Source organism: Balearica regulorum, chromosome 6 (assembly GCF_011004875.1).
Source record: "Balearica regulorum gibbericeps isolate bBalReg1 chromosome 6, bBalReg1.pri, whole genome shotgun sequence".
NCBI classification, from domain to species: Eukaryota; Metazoa; Chordata; class Aves; order Gruiformes; family Gruidae; genus Balearica; species Balearica regulorum.
The window spans coordinates 19539620-19564057 of NC_046189.1; the positions used below are offsets into that span (position 1 = coordinate 19539620).

At 45.5% G+C, this 24438-nt stretch overlaps 1 protein-coding gene and 1 long non-coding RNA gene across 5 annotated transcripts in view; one reads left to right on the forward strand and one right to left on the reverse strand.

Annotated features, from left to right (window-relative positions):
• The window catches only part of OLA1 (Obg like ATPase 1), a 102606-nt gene extending 99363 nt beyond the window's left edge, over positions 1-3243 (forward strand). For all 4 annotated transcript variants that reach the window (XM_075756630.1, XM_075756631.1, XM_075756632.1 and 1 more), the window contains one exon: positions 2717-3243. In XM_075756630.1, coding sequence (XP_075612745.1) covers positions 2717-2818 — 102 coding nt within the window. In that variant the 3' untranslated portion in view covers positions 2819-3243. The remainder of the gene's footprint in view (positions 1-2716) is intronic.
• A 128-nt stretch (positions 3244-3371) lies between these two features.
• Positions 3372-24438, reverse strand: part of LOC142602351 (uncharacterized) — a 40160-nt gene continuing 19093 nt past the window's right edge. Inside the window, exons 2-3 of the long non-coding RNA XR_012836078.1 lie at positions 8067-11037; positions 3372-7342 (exon numbers count right to left, since the gene is read on the reverse strand). This is a non-coding gene — a long non-coding RNA (uncharacterized LOC142602351). The remainder of the gene's footprint in view (positions 7343-8066; positions 11038-24438) is intronic.

Genomic DNA, 24438 nt, shown 5'->3' on the forward strand with positions numbered 1-24438 from the left:
CATGTGAACTGCCTTATGAAAAGGGAAGTAGAGTTGTAGTTGTAAAGTGAAACCACAGCTATAAATAAATCTAATATTCTGCAGTCAGAAACCACTTTATGTAACCAAAATTCAAATTTTGCCAGCAACAGTTTTTGATGCTCAAATCTGAGTGTTTTCCTGAGAAGCTGCATCAGCTAATACCTATTAAATTAACCTGTAAGTATTTTGCTGGTATATTTTTATTTGCTTTTCACAATGTAAGACTAGACATCAGGCTTCCATGTTCAAATTATATTTAAGGATTAAATTTTTATTGTTTTGAAGTGTCTGTAAAGCAAGCATATTTGCATTTGTTATTCAGTTTTTAAATCAAGGTTAGGAAAAAACCAAACCCTTGCTCTTAGAAAAATGCATTATATTGCTCTAGTCTTTTCTAATTTGCATTTAATACAATGTTTCATGTCATACACAATACTAATTACTTTTATATTGCTGGTAAATTTCAAAATTAAATTTGGGAGCTTTTAGGAGTCAACTGAAATAACAGCAGTAATGGGAGTTGCTTGCTTTGTATGTTATCAAGTTGATCGATTTTTAAGTTTGATTTTGTGTGTGTCTAACACCAGTACAGCATAACTAATTTAATGCCAGTGCTGTGAACTATACACTGAATAGCTCTGTGTGGGCTTTGTAGTCTACAGGGATATCACATTATTAGCAATCATATCTGCTTAGGCAAAGCTGGCTTCTACAGATGGCTGCTTTCAAGTGCAAATGAACTGGTTAGACGTGTCTTGTTTAATACATACTCAAGATTCACAAATGGGTATTGATTTTTTCAACCAGTGTTTCTGATAGCAATGGAAATGGATTAAATGGTCTCTAGAGAATTTAAAGGAACACTGTCACCTTTAATTAACTGTAAACTGGTAACAAAAATACATAAGCTTGCATTAGTGTGTCAAAATGTATTTAATTAAAGAAGTCTATGCCACTCTGACAGCGTGCAATAGCGTGCTAAAAACATCTGCATTGTTACTTTGTGGAGGTCAGTTCTTGCTACAAATATTTCTGAGTAATAAATGTATTCGACTGTAAAATGTCTCTGTACCTGCGCCTGCAGCTTACGCTTGCTGATGATTTTTATAGCACCATTTTATTAGTGTTTATGCCATCAATTAGTCTAATTACTCTTGACTTTGAGCATTATTAGGATCTTCAAAGGAAAGAACTACCAAGTCTACTTGAAAGTAAACCTTTTATAGTCTAAACAAATTTCCGGGGGGGGGGGGAATATAAAAACATTTGCAAAGTACTATTTATTATTTATCGATAGTGTCATATGGGATAAGGTCAATTACTGTTGCACTATGTATTTATCGTTGAGGCTATTTTATCTGTGGTTTTCTGTAGGCTAGCATCACTAGCGACAACACTTAAATAAGGAATGACAGCAACAAGGTTACCGAGCCTCTAAATTCCTAGACAGCAATATGGGGAAATACGTTGCTTTACAGAGCGGGCTTTGTGAAAGAAAGGTGTCTAAGTTAACTATGTACCATTAATCTGATCTGTTCTACTGCAACTAAGGTCATTAGTTAACAGCTTTCCTGTAATGGGATCTTAGCGTGCCACCACTGAGATAGTGTCATTGAGAATAATGGCACAGTGAGGTCTTGCATGGAAGCACTTTCTCCTGCAAGAGGAAACTTCAAAACAGGAATGGTTATTGAACTAAGGCAGAAGCTCTCAACTTTTCCATATTGTAGGATCACTTTTCAAGATAAATGCTTCTGCAGACCACCTCCCGCCCAGTCTGTCAGTCCTAATGCCACAGCTTCTCTGTAGCCTCTATGATACTAGGTTTAATTATGATGAGATAAAGATAGAAAAATATGATAATAAATTCTAATGTGGAGAGAACTGATATTTAATAGATTCCTTACCTATTTTCTGCTCTCCTCAAGTACAGCATTTTCATAACGAATTTCCTTTTCATGTCTTTGGTCTATACGCCTTCTCCTGTATCCTGGTTCCACAGCCTATCTGCTCTTACATCTGTCCTTCTGAAGCAAATTTCTTCTAAAGGAAATTTCTGACAGAAAAACTGAGCCTGTATTTTGTGCTCCTCAGTCCTTCATTATCTGGGCACAAGCAGACAAGAGCGCCCCGCTCGAAGTGTGAGGCACGTACAGTTGTGACTTCTGCATAGCGTTCCCATCTTTAGTTTTGAACAGTACTTGCTTGTCCTTTGCTGGAGCTGCTCAGAAGTAGTTCATACACCAGTTTAATAGCCATGCAGCCATGATGCAAACTGTTGCCGCTCGCCCTTTCCAGCAATGCTGTTTTAGATTCCTGCTGCCAGTGTTTGCCATCTGCAGGTTCTTTAGATGAAGAAAAAGAAAGCCTGAAAGCTGGGGGGGGGGGGGGGGAGCAGAAAGAGTTGTTTTAGTATCCTTTATCTTAAGACTTGCAGGGATTACAGATTCACCACTGTATAATGCTGATGACATTTAAGCACCACCGATTCAGTGGAGGTTAAATTATTTTTGTATATATTTAATATGTATGTAAAACCAAATTATGTCAAACTGAGGAGTATTGTGGCTGTCAAACTCTGAAGCTGAAGTAGTACCATTTCTTTACCAAAATGTATTTAAATAATTACAATTTGAAAATACTATAAAATGTCTAATGAAATAACCCATTTTCCTTTTGTCTGTTCTGTTTACAGGCTGCCGGAAAATACAGACAACAAGGCAGAAATTACGTAGTGGAGGATGGAGATATTATCTTCTTTAAATTTAATACACCTCAACAACCCAAGAAGAAATGAATATCAGATGTTGTTCATTGCTCAGAAATAAACTGTGCTGCTTCAAAAAGCATATGAATTTTTATTTAGGATGGAATATCTGGAAACAAAAAGCATACAGTTTCTACCTAGGGAACTTCCCCTCCCTCCCCAGCGAAATTATTCTTGTTTGTTTTGAATTAAAATATGGCACCTCCAGCGAACATGCAAGTTCACTAAATGTGAACAGCTTTGCATTTCAAACGATTAAGACCCTACTCCAAATTGTAGAAGCTTTTCAGGAACCATATTACTCTCATGATACTTCATTAATCTCCATCATGTATGCCAAGCCTGACACGTTTGACAGTGAGGACAATGTGGCTTGCTCCTTTTTGAATCTACAGATAATGCATGTTTTACAGTACTCCAGATGTCTACACTCAATAAAACATTTGACAAAACCAGCCTTGGTGTGTTTGGGGATGTCTGTATTGACTGACTGTGGTGTGCTGAATGCGATACGGCACCTGGTGGATGCTGATTACAGAATTTTAAGACGTGTATGATACAGTAACTGGCAGTGTGGGGCAGCTGCAATTGTATCTCAAAAGTGAGTCTTTCATGGGAATCAGAAGATTAGGATGGCAATGATTTGTCTCAAAAAAGTTAATGAATTTGTAGATGGACGTTCACTGAAAGATGATAGTAAGGATAATAAGCGTAAGTGATTTTTACTGGAGAGAGGAAATGTATGTAGAAAAATCATGTTATCTTTGAGACCATGAAGCTTTTTTGTTCAAATCATTTTGAAAAAGTGTTTCATTCTTGCTTTGAAATTATTAAATTGTGGAGGCTGGAGCAGCGGTGCCTGATGTTGTGCGTTGTCCTCTCCGGTCTGGGTTTCAGGCCAGTGGAGGGTGACACAGATAGTGTTGTGAAGGAAGAGGTTACGCTGTGCTGGATAGGTAAGTCATTTTGCTGAAGGAAGGCTGCAGCTGGGAGTACTGTTTTACCCCTCTAACCATGAGGTAGAGCTCCTCTCTTTGGGTAACACAGAAGAGTCAGTTGTTGGCAAAAATAAAGCCAAGTTTGTACTTTTAATGCAAGCTGTGGAATTGCCCTTACTTGCGGTATGTTTAATGTATCTAAAACAGCTCGACCTTTTCTGAAGTGCCTGTGGTTTCAGGTACAGGTTCAGCGGGGTCAGGGCTGAGAGAGCTGCTGATTTTACCTGTGCCTCGTTGGTGTGCCAGACCTCTCATGTTGCTGTCGTAAATTTGCTTGCTATAAACTTTGAAAAGGCAACTTATCACTGGCTAAGTTCCCCTCTGTGTCTAAGGTACTGGGAGCGCTGGTCGTGTCTTGCTCCAAGGCTTCCCCTGGGATGCCGCCTCTGAGCTTCCTTGCTCGTTTCTGAAAGAGTAAGACGTGGGTCAGCCAGAGCCGCGAGGCTCATTGTGGAAAAGTTGGCATCATGCCTTTAATTGCACTGAGCAGAAAGAGGGAGGGCAGGCGACTTCAATACATAGTTGTTGATTTTGTTTTAAAGAGTGTCTCCTTTTTTCATGGTGGCAGGAGGGGGGAAGAGTAGTGTGAAGCAGGGAAATTAGGACTTTGGATGCCTTCTCTTTCGTATCCTCTCCCTGGCGCGGCTAGTATTTGTTCTTGGCATTACTTTGATGTTACGTAATTACAAAAAGATTAGGACCACCAAATCTTGTGTTAGAAGTCAAATCCTAAAGGAAACGGAGCCTGCCTGTTTCTCTTGGTAGTCAGCAAGGAGCTAGTAACAGAGGAGGGCTCATGGTGCGCTTGAGGCGCAGTGAAAGGTGAGACAGAGGTGGGAGTATCCGTGTTGGTGAGAGAGGTGACCTCCTGGCTGCACTGGTACCCGCTGAAACGTCGTCTCTTGTCCTGCCTGAAATTCGTTCTGGTTTCCAAAATATTCCCATGCTCCCCAGTTATTACATGTCAGCAAAGAAGTTGTTAGAAAGGACAGCGCAATTAATGGATTGCTTTGTATTTTTTGCATCTCTTAGTTATGTTTTATAAGCCATATTTGTTTAGATTTGAATGTGTTTGCTTCACGATACCTTCCTGTTCTAAAAATACTTTAAAATTGAACAAAGCTGTTCTCGATAGACAAGGGGGTTGAAGTTACTACAATATTCAGAAAATAGAAAGTGAACTTAAAATATTTGTCACATCTTTAGAAATACATATTCTATAATGTTTTATGTTTCAGCTTATTAACGTGCCCAAATAGTTTATCTCTTCAGCTGTTTTAACTAATGTTCTTTTAACTACTGAAGCTAATCAGTTATTCCAGAATAAACCCAAGTTTTGTTAAAAGAAAGAATAATCCGATGAGCTCTGTTACTCATATCACTCGTGAGTTGTGGCAACTGCCACATGAAGTACATGCAGCCTGTTTCTCCTCAGTGCGTCTACGCATTTAAGATGTACAGCTCCTAAAAACTTGCAGATGGGTGTAGCAATTGTCTGTTTAAAATGGCATTGTGATTGAGCTTAAGCCGGGCACACATTATTAATGCATTTCAACCTGCACAGGTGCCTCCAGGTGCCATGTATCCATCCTACTCACGTTTGCTATGTAAGAAATAAAAGCAAAATCTGCCTGCATGCTCTTCAGTAAGTGTCAGGACCTGCTCTCACTGGGAATGGTGATGGTGAGCAGGAGACGACGTTTGGTTTCTCCAGCTGAAGAAGGGTAAGAAAACAGTGTAGGCCCTGCTCTTTCAACATACGGGAAATAGGGAATCTTGCAGAGGAGGAGGAGGAGTACTACCCCTTCCTCCTAACTTGCGTTCCTTGGCACCTAATAGCCATGGCGTGTTTGTGGATTAAACAAATGCCAGTGGAGCAGGGAAGTCAGTGCTACCTGCTTCCAAACCGACCAAGAGAGCATGCCTGGAACTGACGGGGAGATGGGGGTGAAAGGGGCTCTGCCTGCACCAGCACGTGGGGTCCCTCAGGGTGGATCTGGAGAGCAAAACGGTTGGCGTGGGGTTCCCATGGGGCATGTATTTGAGTGTGTGTGTGTGTAGAGGTGTGATCAGAAGATTCACTTTAAAAACTGCGTTCCTGGTCAAATAAAAACATTGCTGTAGGCAAGCAAGGGCTTACTGCGGTCTGTTATTGGCAGCGGCAATAGCAACATCTGGGTCGTGTGCTTGGGCACCCCAATATCTCAGACCAGTAAGAAGCACAAAGAACAGAAATTTAACTTTTGAGGACTATTTGTACCCACAGATACCTCTCGTGTAGGTTATAGTTTTCTGTCCTCATCAGTGTTTCCTAGAACAGCACAAGGGGAGCAGGCTTGGGTTTTCTGTGTGGATTAATATATCAGACGAAGCATTATATTATTTCCATAGTGTGTTACCTAAAGTAAAACAGATAGTGGGTGTGCTCAGTGGTCAGTGATGAACTAGAAATATCCACCGAACTGCCTGAAACTCAGGTGTCTTTGTCCGGCTATTTGAAAATGGAAGCAAACATTTTAGTAGGGTAAGAGCCACCAAGATGTAGCTGGCCATCTCTCGGCTGCCCCTTGAGCATCTTTGGGGTCAGCGTATTCCACAGAGGAAATGCTCAGGCTACTGTGGGTCACATGCAAAGCAAATACTTATTTTACGTGGTTTCAGCTGTGCACTTTTGCCACAAGATGATGTGGATGCCGAAGGTTGGCAAGGGTTCAGAAATGCTTGGGCAAAGCCACAGGGGAAGAAAGAGGGGGTTGATTGGGTCGGGGTGCGTGTGGAGCCTGTTAAAACTAAGGGTATCACCTCTGCTCTTGGAGTGTCCTTAAGGCACAAACTGCTGGATGCCGGGAGAACACCTGTACATATAATGTATACCTTCTCTCTGTCGGGCACCTCTTGGCCACTGTCAAAACCCAGGCTGCTGGGCTGGATGGGCCTCTGATCTCACCCAATACCATTCTTGCCTCTCCTCCAAAGCAACTTTTCTTCAAAAGCTATCCCCAAACAGCAGTAAAGAGCACGATCTCTTTAATGTCCTTTCCAGTTCTGCATTTTGATTAAAATCTTTATTTAAAAAACAAAGTATTGTCTTCATTTCCTGTTTCCTTGACTGTGTCCAGCCCTGCAGAGGTGGAGCATTATCATAATTGTTTTAAATTCTTTACCTTTCCTGAAGGATCCTCTCTTACCTGGAACAAGTTTCCAGCTGGAGTGGCTGCGCTGTAGCCGGGGTGGCTTAGCTGAATGCCGCCCGGCACTTCAGTGATGCTGCCCGTGATTGCTGGGCCGTGGGCAGTGCGGGGCTCCTGGCCGGGCAGCAGCTGCCCGCAGGCAGAATGCTCTGCTCCTCCTGCCTCTGTGCCAGCGAGCTGCCAAAGAAACCTTGTAGCTTCAAAAATATCAGCAACGTGCTTTCCTGGTGCGGTGGATTATGTTCTTGTGGCTGCCAGGCTTGTTCAAACTGTCCTTGCAGAGCTCTGCTGGTCCTTCCCGTGGCGGTGGGCAGTGATGCTGCGTGCCCTGTTCCGTCGGGTGGTTTAAATGCCAGGTGTTGCTTCTACCAGGTGCAGGGTAGGACTGTAAAATTGCATTTTGAAAGAGCAATGTGTGCGTGTGGCAAGGTTTTCAGTTTAAAAAGCTTAAGCTAAATTTTAACACTTCACTCCTGAACTCAGCTCACAGAGAATGAAGGGGGGAAAATCATTAGAAGTTACTAATTGTTTAAAACTAATCATCACTTGTTTTAACTTTTACTTCCCCCCATACTAATTCCATATGTTTGATTATGCTAATCCACCATTTCACTTCAATCAAACCAGGAAAACCACCGGAGGCTTTGAAAAAATAATAATAATAATCAAAGTAGTGGTATTCATCACAGTATCCCAACGGATTGGAATGGCGGTGTGCTGGTTGGGCTTTGAAAGGTTTAAAGTAAATTCAGCATCTCAAGGCTGCCTTTGAAGCAGTTATTTCTTGGCTTCTATCTACAGGTAGTGCCCATTCCCGGTCCACGGGAATAGACACATATGGCAGCGTGTTGCATATTGTGAAATAAGTTACATGTGTGCGCTTGCCATCATAAACCGATGATTTGGTAGGTGCCTGCTCATCAGAGCTCATTACGGCTCCGCGCACTTAGAGAACGCCTGTAGCGGTTTATTTTCTACATGCAAAATGTATGTGCTCGGCACCAGGAAACTTTCTAAACCATATAGAAAACAAAATCAGTGGCTGCTGCAAGAACACATGCGATGCGTAAGTTAACAAAATACATTCACCTGAGTCTTGGAAAGTACGTGGGCCAGCAGATCCGGGCTGGCTGATCAGGAACATGGGGGTTTCCCTGCCCTTCACGGCTCTGCCGATGCTGCAGGAGGGGAAAAGGTCTTTGGCTTCGGCACTGCTGGGCCCTGCGGGGCAGGAACGCTGCACAACGGGGGGAGCTGAAAAGGCGAAGATCATCCGCGGCGGTATGGCCAAGCACAGGTAAGTAACACGCCTGAAGTGCAGCCCGAGGTAAGCACGTGTGGCACCAAGTTTGGTACCTACTCCGACAACAAAGGAGGAGAGTTAGATTGTGCAAAGGGGTCCATGAAGTTGGATTTATGGTAAAATGTGTAATAATTTAAAGGTTAATAAAGTCCTCGTTCAGTGACGAGGAAGGCTGCTCCCCACATTAAAAGGTTCCCAGGAGCCAGCCGGAGCAGCAGGATGGGCTCTGTGGAGGACGCCGTGTGAACACCCGCGCGAGGGTTTAACCGCACCCAGCCGCTGCAGCCCGCCCGAAGCGCGGATGGGAGGCAGGCGACGTGGGGGCACCCGCTCCCCTCTCGCTGCCTCTGCTAGGAAAACTCCCCCGTGCTGTGCGAGGCCAGAACTGGCTCTTACCGGGAGCTCAGATGCTGCTGGGGGGCCACCTTGCCAAATTTGTCAGCAAAAGATGCAACGTTTGCTCTCCTTTGAAAACTGCACGCACCGCCTTTTAGCTGCCAAAGAGTTAAACTTCTCTGAAATGTGAATTGTGTGCAAAGTATCCAAATTTGGTTATAAATCCTGTTTAAGTTTCAAAGCACAGCATTACTGGAGGTAGCAATAGTAACATCAAACAGCCTTGATAAGATCAACAAATTACTAAGTATAATTGTTTGTGCTGGGGTGTGTGCAAGGAGATAAGTAGCTCATAAATTAAACACCAGTGCCTGAGGGTGAGTCATTCATGGATTCAGAGCTGTCCTGACACTTGCAAGCAAAAAGTAATTTTCTCGTAGTTCAGTAATTATACAATTCGAGATCTAAGATCAGCAATCAATGCTAGGTGTGCTTGCAAAGGTGGAAGGGTACTTCAGCTATTGGAGTTTCCCATACATTGATTAACAACAAAAGTCTGTTGCTTGTCCCTGTAGCGGGGAATATTCTGAGGTATAAATCTTCAATAAGATAATGAAGACTCGCATAAAAATGGGATTAAAAATAGACTAAGGGTCAGTTTTTGCTGATATAAATTGGCGGCACTCTCTTGGCTTCGATAGAGCAGTATTAGTTTATACTAGCAGAAAATCTGGCCCAAAATATTAAAGAAAATCAGCCATCCCCCTGTGATGCGGTAACTGCTGTTAGTCATCCAGGCAGCGCCTGTTTCTGAGAGGCACGTGGCACCTTGCTGGCTGCGCTGCAGCTCGTACGCTCTCACGCGGGGTCATTAGAGCCCCTTCCTGACTTATTCATAAGACCCTGTGAGGATCTTGGTCTAATCAGGGTTTTCCTAAGGACAGAGAATAGTAATGTAATCTGTTATTGTAACAACATCATCTTGATCTGCTTTTATTTACTAATGTTTTGCCAGCCATTAAATATTTTTCTGCCAAATTCAGATAGAGATCACACTGAGACAGCGTATTTTTTGGAAATGTGGCATAAATCTCACAGCTGTTCAACAATAGTCGCTGCTGGTGTAAACTCCCAGACTTCAGGAGACAATTTGCTGTGTAAGCTACAGCCCTCCTGACCACTCAGATCTCAAATAGCCTTCGCCCCGCCTGCCCGTGGAGTACCATGGTGGGGAAGAGCCGGTGGGAAGCCTTCCGGAGCAGGATGGGAAGTCCGTGACAGGCCCTAGACTTTCCACACAGGCAGCCTGGATCCCTTTACTCTGGGTTCCACCCCGGCAAACCAAGTGGTTGCAACCGTCTGGCTATGCAAACAGGTACGCCGTGAAGTAAGTGAGGATAAAGACTAATCAAAGTTTAAAAATTATTTTTGAAGTCCCTTTTCACTTGCCATGTTAGGGTGAAAAAGTTTATACAAAGAGGTTTTTGCTTCCTGGCTGGCAGCCAAACCCTGATGTCTGCTTTGCTCGTGGGGCTTCAGTGCCATTCCCCAGCGCGGGGGGGGGTCCCCACTCGTGGTCCCCCAGCTGTTCCAGGGCTGGTGCATTCGGGGCTGCCTGCAGTTCAGGCTCGTGCCCGAGCAGCGCGGTGGTGTGACCTCGCCGCGCAGAGATGTCCCCTGCACAGACCGCAGGAGGGACTTTTCCCTGGAGGAGGAGTGCCCGTACCTCCATTCCTGCCGACCACTGCTCCCATCCCTCCTCCTGTGGACTGGGAGTGCGTATGGGGAGAGACAGAGCTGTGAGGGCACTTCCCACACGGAAAGGTGCTGGAAGTCTGGGCAAGGCATAAAAAGGGGTTTCCAGTTCCCACCAAGGGATGGCTGCTCTTTTAGTCCAACTGTTGACGTATTTATATTTTTCATAACTAACAGTGGGATCCCGCCCTTAATGTTTGTGGAGCCTTCCCCAGGGCAAAGACCTCGGCTGTCAGCTCTTCCCCGGGATGGGGTCCCTCACGCATCAAGAGGACTAACGGTGGATCAGCTTTCATCCAAAGATATATAGGAGAGATGGAAACGTAACTGGTGTAAAATTACACGCTCGGTGTATGAAGTGTGTCCTCTCCACTGAGCGACACCTTCTTCCTTGCGACATCTCCATCCCTTCGCATGCAGCCTGGCCTTTGAAGGCTTGCCCGAGCTTTCTGCCATTCCTGCCAAGCCAGTGGGACGGTCACCTGGCGCTCAGGACCTTGTCACCAGGTAAGGATGCTTCTCTGATTGCAGGCTGCCTTTTACGTCCTGTGTTGCAGGCAAACTCTTTGCCTTGGGGAGGTTCGTGTTGAAGCCCAGCGTGTTGGCTTGAGACACGCTTGTGGAAAGAATTCGGGGTCAGCCCTGGCTTCACTGGCAGATGCCATTCTGGGAATGGAAGAGAAATGTGTAATTTATATTTACTATTTAGGAAAAAAAAAAGCTATAAGCGTGGTCTTTTATTCCAAAATAAAAATGCATTAATGACTGGAGCGTTTAGCGCATTGGGGATGTCATTGTTTTCAATTACGTGCCATTCTGACGGGAAAGCACAGATTCTTAGGCTGAATGGAGATTTGTGTTGCAGCTATTTGTGCCTTTTAAAACATTTTCTTTACTACTTTAAGAGAAAACTGTAAAATGGCAATAATGACATATTATTACAAGTAAATTACACTGTAAAATAGCATTAATATTGCAGTTGAAACCTAGAATTTGAAATAAGATGGAAATATTCATTTGCGCACAGCTTTTGTTCTTATCAAAAGCGATTTGGATTAGGAATGAGATTTACTTTATGCCTGCACTCGCAGGCGAGCTAATGCTCCGTCACCTGGCTGCGACGCAGGCTCTCAAGCTCGTCTGTCACCAGCTGACACAGGAGCCTGGGGCAAAGCCCGGCGCACCCCGGGGTGGCACGAAGCACCGCGCGCCCCAGAGGGAGCGGAGATGCTGAAAACGCAGCTCAGAAAGGGCTCGTGTGTACTGCGACGCCTCGGGCTCGGTCCCTGGGGCGCGGGCTGGGCAGGCAGGGCTCCCACCGGAGCAGCGATGGCCTCCGTTTTGTCTCCGTGGCAGAGGTGGATCTGTACCGCAGCACGTGAAACCCACTCTTGTCCCATCTAATGAAGAAAGACTAATAGGAATTAGAAATTAATAAAACCAAAATGGGTGCCGGATAGTAACCGGGGACTTTGTGCTGAATGATTTAATACTCTATTTCGTGAAAATTGTCCCTTGTCAGGCCTGTTCTTTAAAGGTCAAGGTTTTTTGGTCTTATTTTTCCCCTCCTCCACTCATAGATGGAAAATTGTCAAACCCTTGAAGGGTCACTTCTGCACAGAGAAATTTTGCACCGGAAAGGTCTGTGAGGGAGCTCCTTCAGAGGGGTGCGTAGAGGGATCAAACTGCATTTAAGGCATATTCTGTTCTGGGCTGTGTTGCCATTAAGAGGAAGGAGGAAGAGAAACCATTTTCTCTTGATGTCAACGTAACCCATTTAAGCAGAGTGCTCTGACAGTAGACCTGCATTTCCAAAGGCCTTGGTTTGCCTCTTGCATGTCCTGCAGCAACGTTGGCTCACACCCGTCACCTGCTTTTCACGTAGGACACGCTATCGTACATTTCATGCCAGAACTTTCTGTGGCAGCGGGCCTAAACCTCCCCTCTCTCCGTGCTTCGTCCCCAAATGGAACGGACGTCCCCTTCCTCACGCCTCAGGTGAGGGCAGCTGGCTCCACGGGTGATCTGCCCGCCCAGACACGGCATGGGACAAAAGGGGAAATCCCAGGAATCCAATCACCTTTATGTCACAACTTTTATTAATTTGTATTCCCACAGCACAAAAAAGAGTAAAAAACTGTAGAATTGTTCCCTGGGGCACCTTCTGTTCGATGTTACGCTTCTAGCACTTCTTATCTCTGCCAAACCGAGTAATACAAGGGAGGCACAAAATCTCCGTGTGTGGAGTCACCGATAGCTCTATAAGGCTTCTTTGCAGCAGTGAGATATCTCCGTTTTCTGTCTTTGCAGTAATTTTGCTGTGGCACAGAGAAAGTGAACTGCCAGTCGCTGAATCCTGTCTTGTGCTCCTCGTGACCCCACACAGGGGGTCTGGGCCACCGATGGCGTCCGTGGGGACCAGAGGATGGCAGGGCAGGCCACAAAGCATGGCTGTGACGCTGCTGTGTCCCAGCTCTGAAAGGTAACCCCAGGCAAACATCCCTCTCGCAGGATGAGTGAACGGGGCTGCAGGGAGCTCCATGCTGCCAGACTGCTCCAGGTCCTGCGCTCTGCCCCACCGATACACGGGGTGCCCTGGGAACAAACCAGTTATCCTTGTTGGAAACACTCTTATTCAGTAGTTGCCAGACTGTAAGAAAGTGCATTTGGAAAGGACGGAGAAGCACCTCGACCAGCAACCTCCCACAGCTGCGTCCCAGTCCCCAGCCCAGCGTCTGGGAGCCTGGGCTCCTTCCTACCTCCTCCTTGTTTTCCTGCAGTGAGGAGGAAGGACGTGCTCCCGTGACAAATCAGGCAGTATTAACATTTAGCGTAAGTTTTAGCAGACAGGAGCACCTTGAAATTATGGCTGAGCCATTAGAAAGAATCAAAAATGAAAGGAATTAGGACGTGATGGGAGTTGGAGGAAGCTGCCCACGGCTGCTACAGGCAGCCCCTGCCGGGGGGGGTGTCCTGCTGCGACAGCTCTGCCCCCTCCCCTGCTTCTGGCATCAGCTGTTTTAAACATGGTTGTAAATATCCTGTGTGCTGCTGACGGCATGGTCGTAGCGGCAACGAATTCATAAAGGTAAGTGACACTCAGCCTTGCATGTCCTCTGCTGCTGAGCTGTTGTTCCTGCAGGATCAGGTGTGTTTCTGATGAGCGAATGACTTATTTTGGCAAACTTGGCAGTTTTGAAACATTTTTCAGTTCTTCCATGAGGAATAATGTGCGATGTCGTATAAGACAGCTTGATAAAATGTATGCTTATTTCCTAGGTGAGGTCCTGGAGTGGTTTGGAAGCGCATTGGCATTGCGGCCACTCTGAGACGGGTACATTCACTCTGAAATTAGTAGTTCTGCTTTCAAAGGAGATGGAGGTCTAGTTGCATGACTCTTGTATTTTAATACTATGGCAAATTGTATCTTAGAAATATTCAGGTATTATTTCTAGCAATCACTAAAAATACATATGCTATTTGTATTCCATTTGATGCCTTTATTTGGGAGGAAATACCTTTAAATGCATTAGAGATAAAGATGTACCGTGTCTCTGACAGTCAAGGTGTGCACCTTCAGAATCAGAGAGCTGATTTCTTTTGGGGCCCCAGAGGCCAGCCCCCGAGCCCAAAGGCATTTGGTGCCTGAGCCTTGCTGGGGGCCTGGCTGAGGACCCCAGTTCCTGGCAAGCACGTTGGTCCCCTTAGGCGTCCCCACCGAGCACCCACACCTAAAAAAATATCCTTCTCTCTTCTTGTTTTGATTTGCGATCTACCGAGCAGAAATACCCGTCCATCGCACTACTGGTCCCCTTTGGATGCAGGAATCAGTTTGGGAATGTGGGAGTGTAAGAAATAAGTGTCCTTCATTTGATGCTACTGAAAAAAAACCCCAAACCTCAACTGGTTAATCAGGTCTGAAAATGTCTCTAATAAGACAGACATTTAAAAGCACTTTGATAAAGTTACTTCAGAATAGCAATGAGTGAATAAGCAAAAATAAGTCCTGAGACAGGACAGAGAAAATGTTATGTAGGTCTTCCACGCTAACAGAAGAGTTTCTGTGCTTCATATCTGAAATAACCAAACAGAAGGCAATGTCTCAGGCTGGCTCTGTTATAGTTTGTGGGCAAATGAAACTTTAATCATCATGATCCCACTGTATTCAGTGACGCTATTCTGTGCTCAGACTTACATATGTGACTAAGTCTTTGCCTAGAGAGAAACACACTTTTATAAGCAAATTAAGGATATTCAAGCTCTAAATCTTGGTAATCCCGGTTAAATTGGGGACCTTTTAGCTTCCCAAAGGAAGCTTTTCTGGGTGGGAATCAGGATAGACTTATGTACCTGAATTACCTAATTATTTTTAACAAATTTGATACTTACTAGTGCTCAAATGATGTGCGGGTATGTGGGAAACGCCGTGAAATATTAAAACGTTTGCAACGTATTCTAGCATATTTAAAAATTTGGACAAATGGACTTTGTTCATTGGCTGGGTTTATGAGCCTGCAGTACCGACTGCGCATTTGTGCTTTCACTTCTTCGTAAATCCATGGAAACTTTTCAGAAAAGTTTTAACTACAACATGTCAATGAACTATAAAGGAAAGGTTTATTTTGTATATACCCTCTTTACCTGAGGTCCATGGTTAGACTCTGCATTAGAGCTTCTGGCTCTCATGTGCTCAGTTTGTGCTTTTGATCATGCCGCTCTTTGCACAAAGCTGAGAGAATTTCTGCTTCATAAAGAGGAAAATACAGACACTTTTTGATGTCTATAGAAATGCATGTTTGCTCTTATTTTTGAGGCAGGGGAACTTAGGGTTTAACATCTCTACAGTTCTTCCTAGGTCGCTGTGCAAAGTTTCCAAGGAGGACTTAATGGGGAATAGAAATCATTTGGTTGTGGTGGCGGTGGTGTACTCGATACGTCTTTCTTTAAAGGTTGTACACTGAGAAAAATAGTAACTAACCTAGTCTACTCATAACCGCTTCATCTTTAAGTTCATGCAAGTTTAGGGAGCTGGAAGTGACTAAAAGGCTGAGTGGCTTAAGATTCACTGAGTGATACTGCAAATACAAGGACTGAAATACCAAAGGAGTAAAGGATATATAGACCTTTGCCCATTACATCAAGAAAATGAAAAAGTTAGGAAGGGGGAGGGGGGATTCCTGTGCTACATTTTTCAAGTCCTACTCCAAAAGGGGTAACCAGCCCATTAGTATAGGTGCCAGGAAGCTCGCTTTTGTGACATCTCGCCAAACACACCTACTTTCACTGGACCATAGAAAGATCAATCCTGTCTGAAAACCACCCATTACCTAAGACACCTAATTTATATTAGAAGCTCACTAAAAGGCACTGTCTGGCCCCCAACCTTCACTTCCAATGATAAAGAGGATGTTTTACACCGTATGTGACACTTAATCAAAACCGATATTCTTTAACAAACCCTTAACCTCTAGCACACAGGAGTCATACGAGGCCAAGGGACAAGACACAGATCCAGCTCAGGGTGGCATATCCTTTGATTAAGATGATACAGTTTTCCCATTTTTATCAGGGTTACAGATTCTGGATATATCCCTTTTTGATTTGTCAGCATTAAATTTCAGTAGAGGTTCAAGCCAAAGAGAGACCAAGACTAGTTCTGTCTTCAACTGCGTATTAGGAGATAATTTCTCTGAATCCTCTGCAGTAATGATCCTCAGATCTTCTGATCTTTCTGTAAGCAAGTTTTCCTGGGAACCTGGATTTAAACTATGGCACAAACCTTGCTTGCATCTGGGTCCTTTCTTAAGGAGAAGTATCTAAATACACTTATTCTGTGAGCCCTGAAATGGACCTTTTTTCCCTTTCCTCAGGTCTTCTTCAAAGAGGCAAACCTTCAAGTGAGTTCTTTCACCCTCCCTTGGATTTCTGGGGCAGGAGGTTTTACTTACAGAGTATATAGTACTTTAGATAAGGATTGCAAACTTCAGGGGGTTAGACAATTTTCACTGCCTGCAGTACATTGGTATCTCAGTATAGTCGACTTTACTCCTGGGTGATTTCCCCCCCCCCCCCACACACACACTTTTTTAGGTAACCCCTTGTTCTAGCATTTGTACGTGGCTGATTTGGGCACAGGGAAGTCTCTCAAATTCCCCTTCACAGGGGAAACTTTGGCTATTTTCCCTCTTTTTAGTCAAATTTTTAAGTTGGAGGTTTAGATTTTGTTAGGAACGTGGTTCTGCAGGAATTATTTCTACTCATTATTCCTTGAAAATAAAGTGCTGCTTGATTATTAGCGTATAAAGAAGATTTTGGAAAGGGGCTTGGTTTTCAGTTGTATGTTTTTAAACGCTGAAATGGCACATCTGTTCTGTGAGGCTCTGTGGCTGGCTGCGGAACGGCAGATACGGGCTCACTTCTGCCGAGCGCGTGATATCCTCGTTCACCACCCGGAAATGTTCCTTATTTAGACTGTTTTCATTTTTATGATCATTACTAACACATTTATAAGAAAAGCTCTTTTTGTGAGGAACTGCCTTTCTCCAACTTTTCCATAGGAGCAAGGAAGCCCCTCTCCCCTTGTGGAGAAGCCCAAATCATCTACAAATTTCTCTATCAAAAAAAGGAAGGACAAGATTTTGCATGACTTTGGGATGCAGAGGAAAAGAGACAAGCATAAAGCATTGCTTTTCAAACCTTTCAGGTCGCTCTTTTTTTTTTTTTTTTTAACACTGTAAAGGAAGAAGGGGCAATATATATACAGGCTACTTTTAAGAGAGAACTTCAGTCTTAGAGAGAGACCTGTAATCATGTTAAATTATCTTTAAAGGCAACTTCTGTTTAGTAAATGCAAAGCTGACGAGCAAAAATCTGGAGGACTGGTTCTAGTTTATGGCATATCACATACATCAAAGGTCAGCCTTTTATTCTCCTGTACCTTGGTTTTTAAAACTTCATTAATGAACAGAAGCATAATCAAGGAGAAAGACTTGCATCTCAGCTGCCACTCCCAGTTCCTTACCCATCTTGAGTTCTTAATCAGAAAATTAATTGGGTCTTGAAATCTTATGTTTTCCTATATCTCTTCAGATTTAATCAGAGCGTTCTGCTGGAAGCAATCTTTCACTTAAGATTTCATAGCAATGTAGCTAGAGAAACCATGTCATTTCCTGCCTTAAATACATCAAAGTTGCGTGTGTTGGGTTTTTTTAAACTAAGTATGTCCTTTGCTTCGGTTTTGGTCCCTTTGCTCTAAGGAAAGAGTGTGTTTTATTTCTTATTTCTACTGGGGGGTGAATCTGCTCTACTGCAATGCGGTCTGAAATGAATAAATTCCCAGGGAAGGAGGAGCAGACCCCTCCTCCTGTGAAACGTGCTTGGATGGGAGCTGACAGCCGTGGCAGGGATGATTTCTACAGCACCTTCCCTGTTGCACGTGGTACGGAGGAGAGACTCTTCGTATTGTCGTCTAATTAAATGGCAGACCCTGCCGTGACCGAGTGCTACCACTAACAGTTAACAACACTTTCCCAACGTGAGTGCTTTATGGGAGAAAGGACTAGGTAGCTTGTGGGGAGCCTGAGATGGACCCGGTTTTACCTGAGATGGAGAGATGCACAAGCGCGTAGCAAAGCTGGGCAGGTTTGAAATCGTGTCTCACTGCTGCTCCTTGCAGGGGACCGAGTCTGCCTTATCCCTCACTTGGGCATTTGGTTTACTGTTCATTATGTCCCGGCAAATACTTTTATTCTCTAACAAGATGGGAGGGTAGTTAATGTTTCCAGATTTAAAGCTTGCTGTTGCAGAGACTTGGCTCCAGAGTTCACAGGAGGAAGGTGCCTCCGAGGGGCCGGAGGGCCGGGTTAAGGTATTTAACAGCTCACTCAGGTTGACTTTACATATGGGGTCAGTTAAAAGCTGTGCAGTCCCGTGGCAAGGTGCCAGGTTTGTGTTTCATTTTAAATTGAAGCTTTTTAAAGAGGCTTATGAATGTTGGGAGGAGGGTTTTTCTTTTTGGCTTTGTTTTAAACCCGAGATTTGGCCCCAATGTTGAAGGCATTGCCCCGTGAAGAGGGAACTCTTGCTTGGCTTTGCTGCAGGCATACAAACCCCGTTTCCCACCCCTGGCCCACACTGTGGCTTCGGGCTCCCTCTGCTGACCCTCGACTTGGTGGGGGGGTGGTTCATCTGAGCCTTCGTTAAACCCAATTTCAGCCCAGCTGAGGGTACACAGGCGTGCCAAGGGTCCCAGGGCGCAGCTTGCTCCTGCCAGCATGCTGGGCACAGGCATCCCCACCCAGGTGAGAGTCTCCCACAGTTACCCTCCCATCCATTTACCCCAAGGGCTGGTGACTTGGGGGCACTGTGGTGTTTGGGGCACCCGCTTCACCCCAACTGTCTTTATCCTGCGGCTCAAAGCAAGCACCGGATACCGAGCGGCTGGAGGTACCCCCTGGCTCTGTGAACATGGAGCTGCTGTGAGGACAGGCCGCTGGACTCGGGTCCCCTTTCTCTGCTCCTCCCCTGACAGGAGCCGGCAGCGAGCAACTGCCCGTCTGTTCTGTGAAGCGCCTCTCCTCGCCGGCTTTGCGAACCCCTCAGCTACACGAGTACACGGTACACAAATTCCTGGAATATACAAACTCCTGCATGTGCCCTCTGCTTTGCAAAGCACAAATTAGGAAATAAGCAAAACACTGCCTGACTGTTCCAGCGATCACAATAGCGTCCACAGACTTATATCTGTATTCACAAATATTAGTAAAAAAACCTTCTTTCATATTTGCCCAGAAAGCAAGCTGGAGCTCATTATAGCTGCATGCTCTATGGGAGCTTTAAAAATGGTGAGTACAAGATACCTGGTAAAACTTTAACAACACATAATTAGATCTGAGTTGCCTATTTTCTGAAAAATATATTGAATTATTTGCCAGTTTTGGCCCTGGGATTAGGCTGTAATACAGAATGCTGAGAGTTTTGAGAAAATTCAGGACTGAAAATACAAACCAGCTATCTGAAATGCTGGTGGCAGGCCAACGTCAGTATTCAGGAATTAAATCCTAAATCTGATTTGTGGGCCAGCAAAGGTTTGTGATGAGTGCTGCGGGGGGCGAGGGGCAGCTCCGGAGTCCCTGCGGGGTCCCAGCTCTCTGGGAACTATGCAAGTCTTGGGCCAACTCTGCCGGCATGACCCCAGCGGCCGTGCAAGCCAGGCAGGGGAGCTGGAGGAGGGCTGCTCTGCTCGCTTCGCCCCAAACCTCCCCATGGATTGGACAAGTGGCGAGAAAAGTAAGAAAACTGATGACATTGTTGTGGAAGGATTAAGACGTCTGTCAACGGCCACCTTGGCCATGCAGCCACAGCCCTGCTTTCAAAGCAACTGAGGGCCACGAGTTTGAGGAGGATGAGGAACTTAGGTCTTGCTAAACAGACCTGGAAAACAATTTAGAGCACCCCTGAAATGTATCGTGAGCCCATCCATGGTTGATAGATGTGAGTACTGAGAAGAAAGCTAACACATTCCATGGGAGATGTAGGCTATAGCAGATACAAGGCTATAAGAGATGTGAGCAGGTCACTCCAGCGCCCGAGGAGGGACAGGGCTGGTGAGGGCCAGCACACCTGTGTGCTGACAGGCCTTGGCTGTGAAGTTGTCTCAATCTCCATCATGTGTTTTCTTTCACTTCCACTGCTAATTGGCACTTTTTACCCATTTTTGCATGTGGAGTGTGTTAGTACAGGATAGGGTTATTATCAAATTAATTAGGAGCTCCCTCCAATTATTCCTGCTGTGCCTGACGGGCTCTCCCTGCTCCCCCTGACGGGCTGATTGGCTACTATAAACTCTCTGGCTTTACACGACTGAGTGGTGCCACGGGCTCATTAAGAGCGCTGCCTTGCTGCGCTCCCCCGCCCCGTCGCCTCGCTGTTGGTGCTGGCCGTGCCGCTGCTGGTTTGCCTCCCTGGTGCCAGCAAAGCGCCTGGGACCCAGCGAGCCCAGGAGATGACGGGAGTGTGGATGCTGGTCCAGGCGGTGAGGGCGGCTGTCCCAGCTTGGTCCCAGGGAGCTTGGGGACGGTGCTGGTCGGTGAGTGACCCTTCCCCTTGCACACACCAGCACGGGTCTTCAGGGCAGTTCTGCACCAGGGCAGGGCAGGGGTGGGTGAGCAGCATGGCTTTAGCGGGGCGATGTGACAGGAGGGGATGGCAGGGGATGAGCGGAGGGGAGAGGTTTATCCTGGCACCAGCATCGCCACCAGTGAGGGTGAAGCTGCAGCACCTGGTGTCAGGAACAGCCAGCCGAGGCCCTCAGGCAGGGGACAGGGATTTATATACTGGATTGTGCAATGTACAAAACCACAACAGCAGCTAAAGCCAACCAGGGTGCGGAGACTTGCTTAATTGAGAAATAAGCACATAGTTGTGGGTCAGTGACTACACAGCTGATTGGCTGAGACTACTTTATTTTGGAATAATTTACAGTTGTTAAATGGATTTGGAAAAGCCTTAATAGTGGTTATTAAACTATTGACTTAGCCTGACGTGTTTAGTGTAGTAATCCGTGTTTGTATTTGTCGCCGTGATGCGGCTGCCGGAGCCGGGAAAGGTGCTGGAGCGCTGTCAGCCCCAGGCGGGGAGCTGCCCAGGCTGGGGTGCGTGAGCCAGGGAGGGCAGCAGCAAAGCGCTTCAGATTTTATCTGGGTCAGAAACGATGCTGTGCTTCCCCATAGTTACAAATTCATTATGTGCATCTCCATCAGCATCTACAGAACCTAATTTAATGTCAAAACCCCTCCTGTACAGAGTGGCTTTTTTGCACCTGTGCAGAAGCAGACTCATTTTTAACTCATCTTTGCAATGAATAACTTCAAGTGCAGTACTTGTCGAGTCGCCTTCCGGCCAGCAGTTCAAAATGTTATGCATTCATTTATAGCACGGTGCAGGATAAGCTAGCTAAGGACTACAGAGCACATGTTTTATGATGCATAGAAGAAATCCCTGTGAATGAACTAAATATCCCCAACTCATCACGTGTGCTGTCCACAGATGATTTACAAAGCAATTCTTATTTTCTTTTTATAGTTTTCTTTTGCATGATGGTTAAAAAGACAGTGGACAGATACTTAAAAGACAAATCCCCTTTTTTGGCTTTGTTTAAATGAGCAGAGTACTAAATGTTGGTCTTGCCTGAAACGCCGTGCTGTGGGCTGGCAGCTGTGTATTTAGTACAGAGGCTTTGCTGGGAGGAGTGGAGCTCTTGGACGTTTTACAAAAAGCTTGTTTCTCCAAAATGTCAGTTGATGACTGAACTCCAGTAGACATTAACTAGGAAGAAGGAATGCTAAGCAGTCAGATTAAAATAAATAAATAAATAAATGCATTTTCCTCTCTAGACTTCCACTCCCTCGTCTCAGGCAATATTATTGTTTCATTAGTTGCCCAGTTAGCCAGAACCCCTTCTGGGAGAGACAGGACCTACATTTTGAAAGAAAAACAAACAAATAAACAAACCGTCATGCAGAACCTCTCATCTATCTCTGCCAGTTTCCAAAGAAAAAAATTCAAGACTCCTTTAAAATACGATAAAAGGGCAGGGGAGGTCAGAGCCTCAGGGGCTGCCTTTGGAGGTCACCTTTGAGGGCTGCTGTGCTGCAGCCAAGGGCTGCAATGGTTTTATTCCCCATCCTCTCTTAAGATCACCGCTTTGGAAATGCACCTTCAGTGTGAATGACTCGCTGGACTGAAAGGGGATTTTTAGGTTGCAGTGGAGAAGAAAAAAACCCACCTATTCAGTAACAATTACAGAAATGGTGTGAAGTCCATTGTCAGGAGCACTGGTGTGGGGCACCTGCATACAGCCATGTTTCCAGCTTCAGCAAACCCTGACCAGCAATGGGAAACTCGTGTCGTGGCCCATTTACAGCCGGGACTCCTGCCCGGGCTGCCTGGCATACTCGTTGGCATGCCAGCAATCACGTTATTGCTTTTCCAGCCATTTCACAGGCCCAAGGTCGGATCAAAAGGCGCCTTTTCTGGCAGCATTCCCAAGTTTTCATGTGTGCTTAGCAATGCAAAACCAAGTAGCAGTGGCAAAGCTCGCCATGTCCTGATCCTGCCATTGCACCAAAGCAGTCATATCATGATATGCCCCGGTGATGTAGGAGCACGCCTGCAACGCACAGACAGGTAAGAGTTGGGCAATTTCTGCAGTGGCTTCTGGAACATCAACATTTCTTGGGATACAAAAAAGTGGGAAAAACGTGTTTTGTGAGTCAGCAGCAAAAGTGTGTGTTTCCTCAGCACAAGGCCTCTCCTCTCTTAATCATCTCCTGGTAGCTTGGATGAGAACTGAAACTGTGGGCTTTGGGAATAGTCCCAATCAAACTTTGTTTTATTTAGTATTTTTTTAATGTATCATAGGATCATAGAATGGTTTGGGTTGGCAGGGACCTTAAAGATCATCTAGTTCCAACCCCCTGCCATGGGCAGGGACACCCTCACTAGACCAGGTTGCCCAAAGCCCTGTCCAACCTGGCCTTGAACATGTCCAAGTCCTTCTCCTTGGGGCTCCTCTCAACCCATTCTCTGCCCAGCCTGTGTTTGTGCTTGGGATTGCCCCAAACCATGTTCAGGACTTTGCACTTGGCCTTGTTGAACTTCATGAAGTTTGCACAGGCATCCCTTCCCTACAGCGTGTTGATTACACCACAGAGCTTGACGTTGTCAGCAAACTTGCTGAGAGTGCACTCAGTTCCACTGTCCTTGTCACCCACAAAGATGTTAAACAGCTCCGGTCCCAATACCAAACCCTGAGGAGTGCCACCCGTCACTGGCCTCCACTTGGACTTCAAGCCATTGACCACAACTCTTTGAGTGCAACTATCTAGCCAATTCCTTATTCACCAAGGGGTCCATCCATCAAATCCACATCTCTCCCTTATCCTCCAGTGCTGTAACGGTGTCATAGAAGGCCACCAAATTTGTCAGGCACGATTTGCCTATAGTGAAGCAATGTTGACTGTCACTGATTGCCTCCTTATTTTCCATGTACCTTAGCATACTTTCCAGGAGGATCTGCTCTGTGATCTCGCAGGACACAGAGGTGAGACTGACTGGCCTGTAGTTCTCTGGGTCTTCCTTTTTTTCCCTTTTTGAAAATGGGGGTTATGTTTCCCATTTTCCAGCCAGTGGGAACGTCACCAGACTGCCAGAATTTCTCAAATACAATGGAGAGTGGCATATCAACTTCATCCACCAGTTCCCTCAGGACCCATGGATGCATCTCATGAGGTCCCATGGACTTGTGCACCTTCAGGTTCCTTACATAGTCTCAAACCTGATCATCTTCTACAGTGGGTTGTTTTCCATTCTCTGCCTTCTGCGACTTGGGAGGTGTGGCTTGAGCACTTGCTGGTGAAGGCTGAGGCAAAAAAGTCGTTGAGTATCTCAGCTTTCTCCATATCCCAGGTAACCAGACCTCCCATTTCCTTTGGGAGAGGGCCCACATTTTCCTTAGTCTTCCTTTTATCACTGACGTACCTATAGAAGCTTTTCTTGTTGCCCTTGATGTACCTGGCCAGATTTAATTCTATCAGGGCTTTAACTTTCCTAACCTGATCCCTGGCTGCTCGGATAATTTCTCTGTATTCCTCCCAGGCTACCTCTACCTGCCCTTGTTTCCACCCTCCATAGGCTTCCTTTTTGTGCTTGAGTTAGTTCTCTGAGCATGCCAGGAACCTCCTGGATTGCTTATGCCCTGCTGTGTTGTCTCTCCAACAGATATCATGGTGGTTGATGTCCCCTGTGGGGATCAGGGCTTGTGAATGTGCGGCTGCTCCTATCTATAGAGGGCCTCATCCACTTGGTCTTCCTGGTCAGGTGGCCTGTAGGAAACCCCCACTATAATGTTACCTGTCCCTGCCTTCCCTTTCATCCTGACTCATAAGCTCTCGGTTGGCTCCTTGTTCATCCCCAGGCAGAGCTCCATGTAGTCCATGTACCTGGACATTTTTTCTTCCTTTTCCTTTTTACCAATGGTCATTAGTATTTCTAATTTAAAAAGACCAC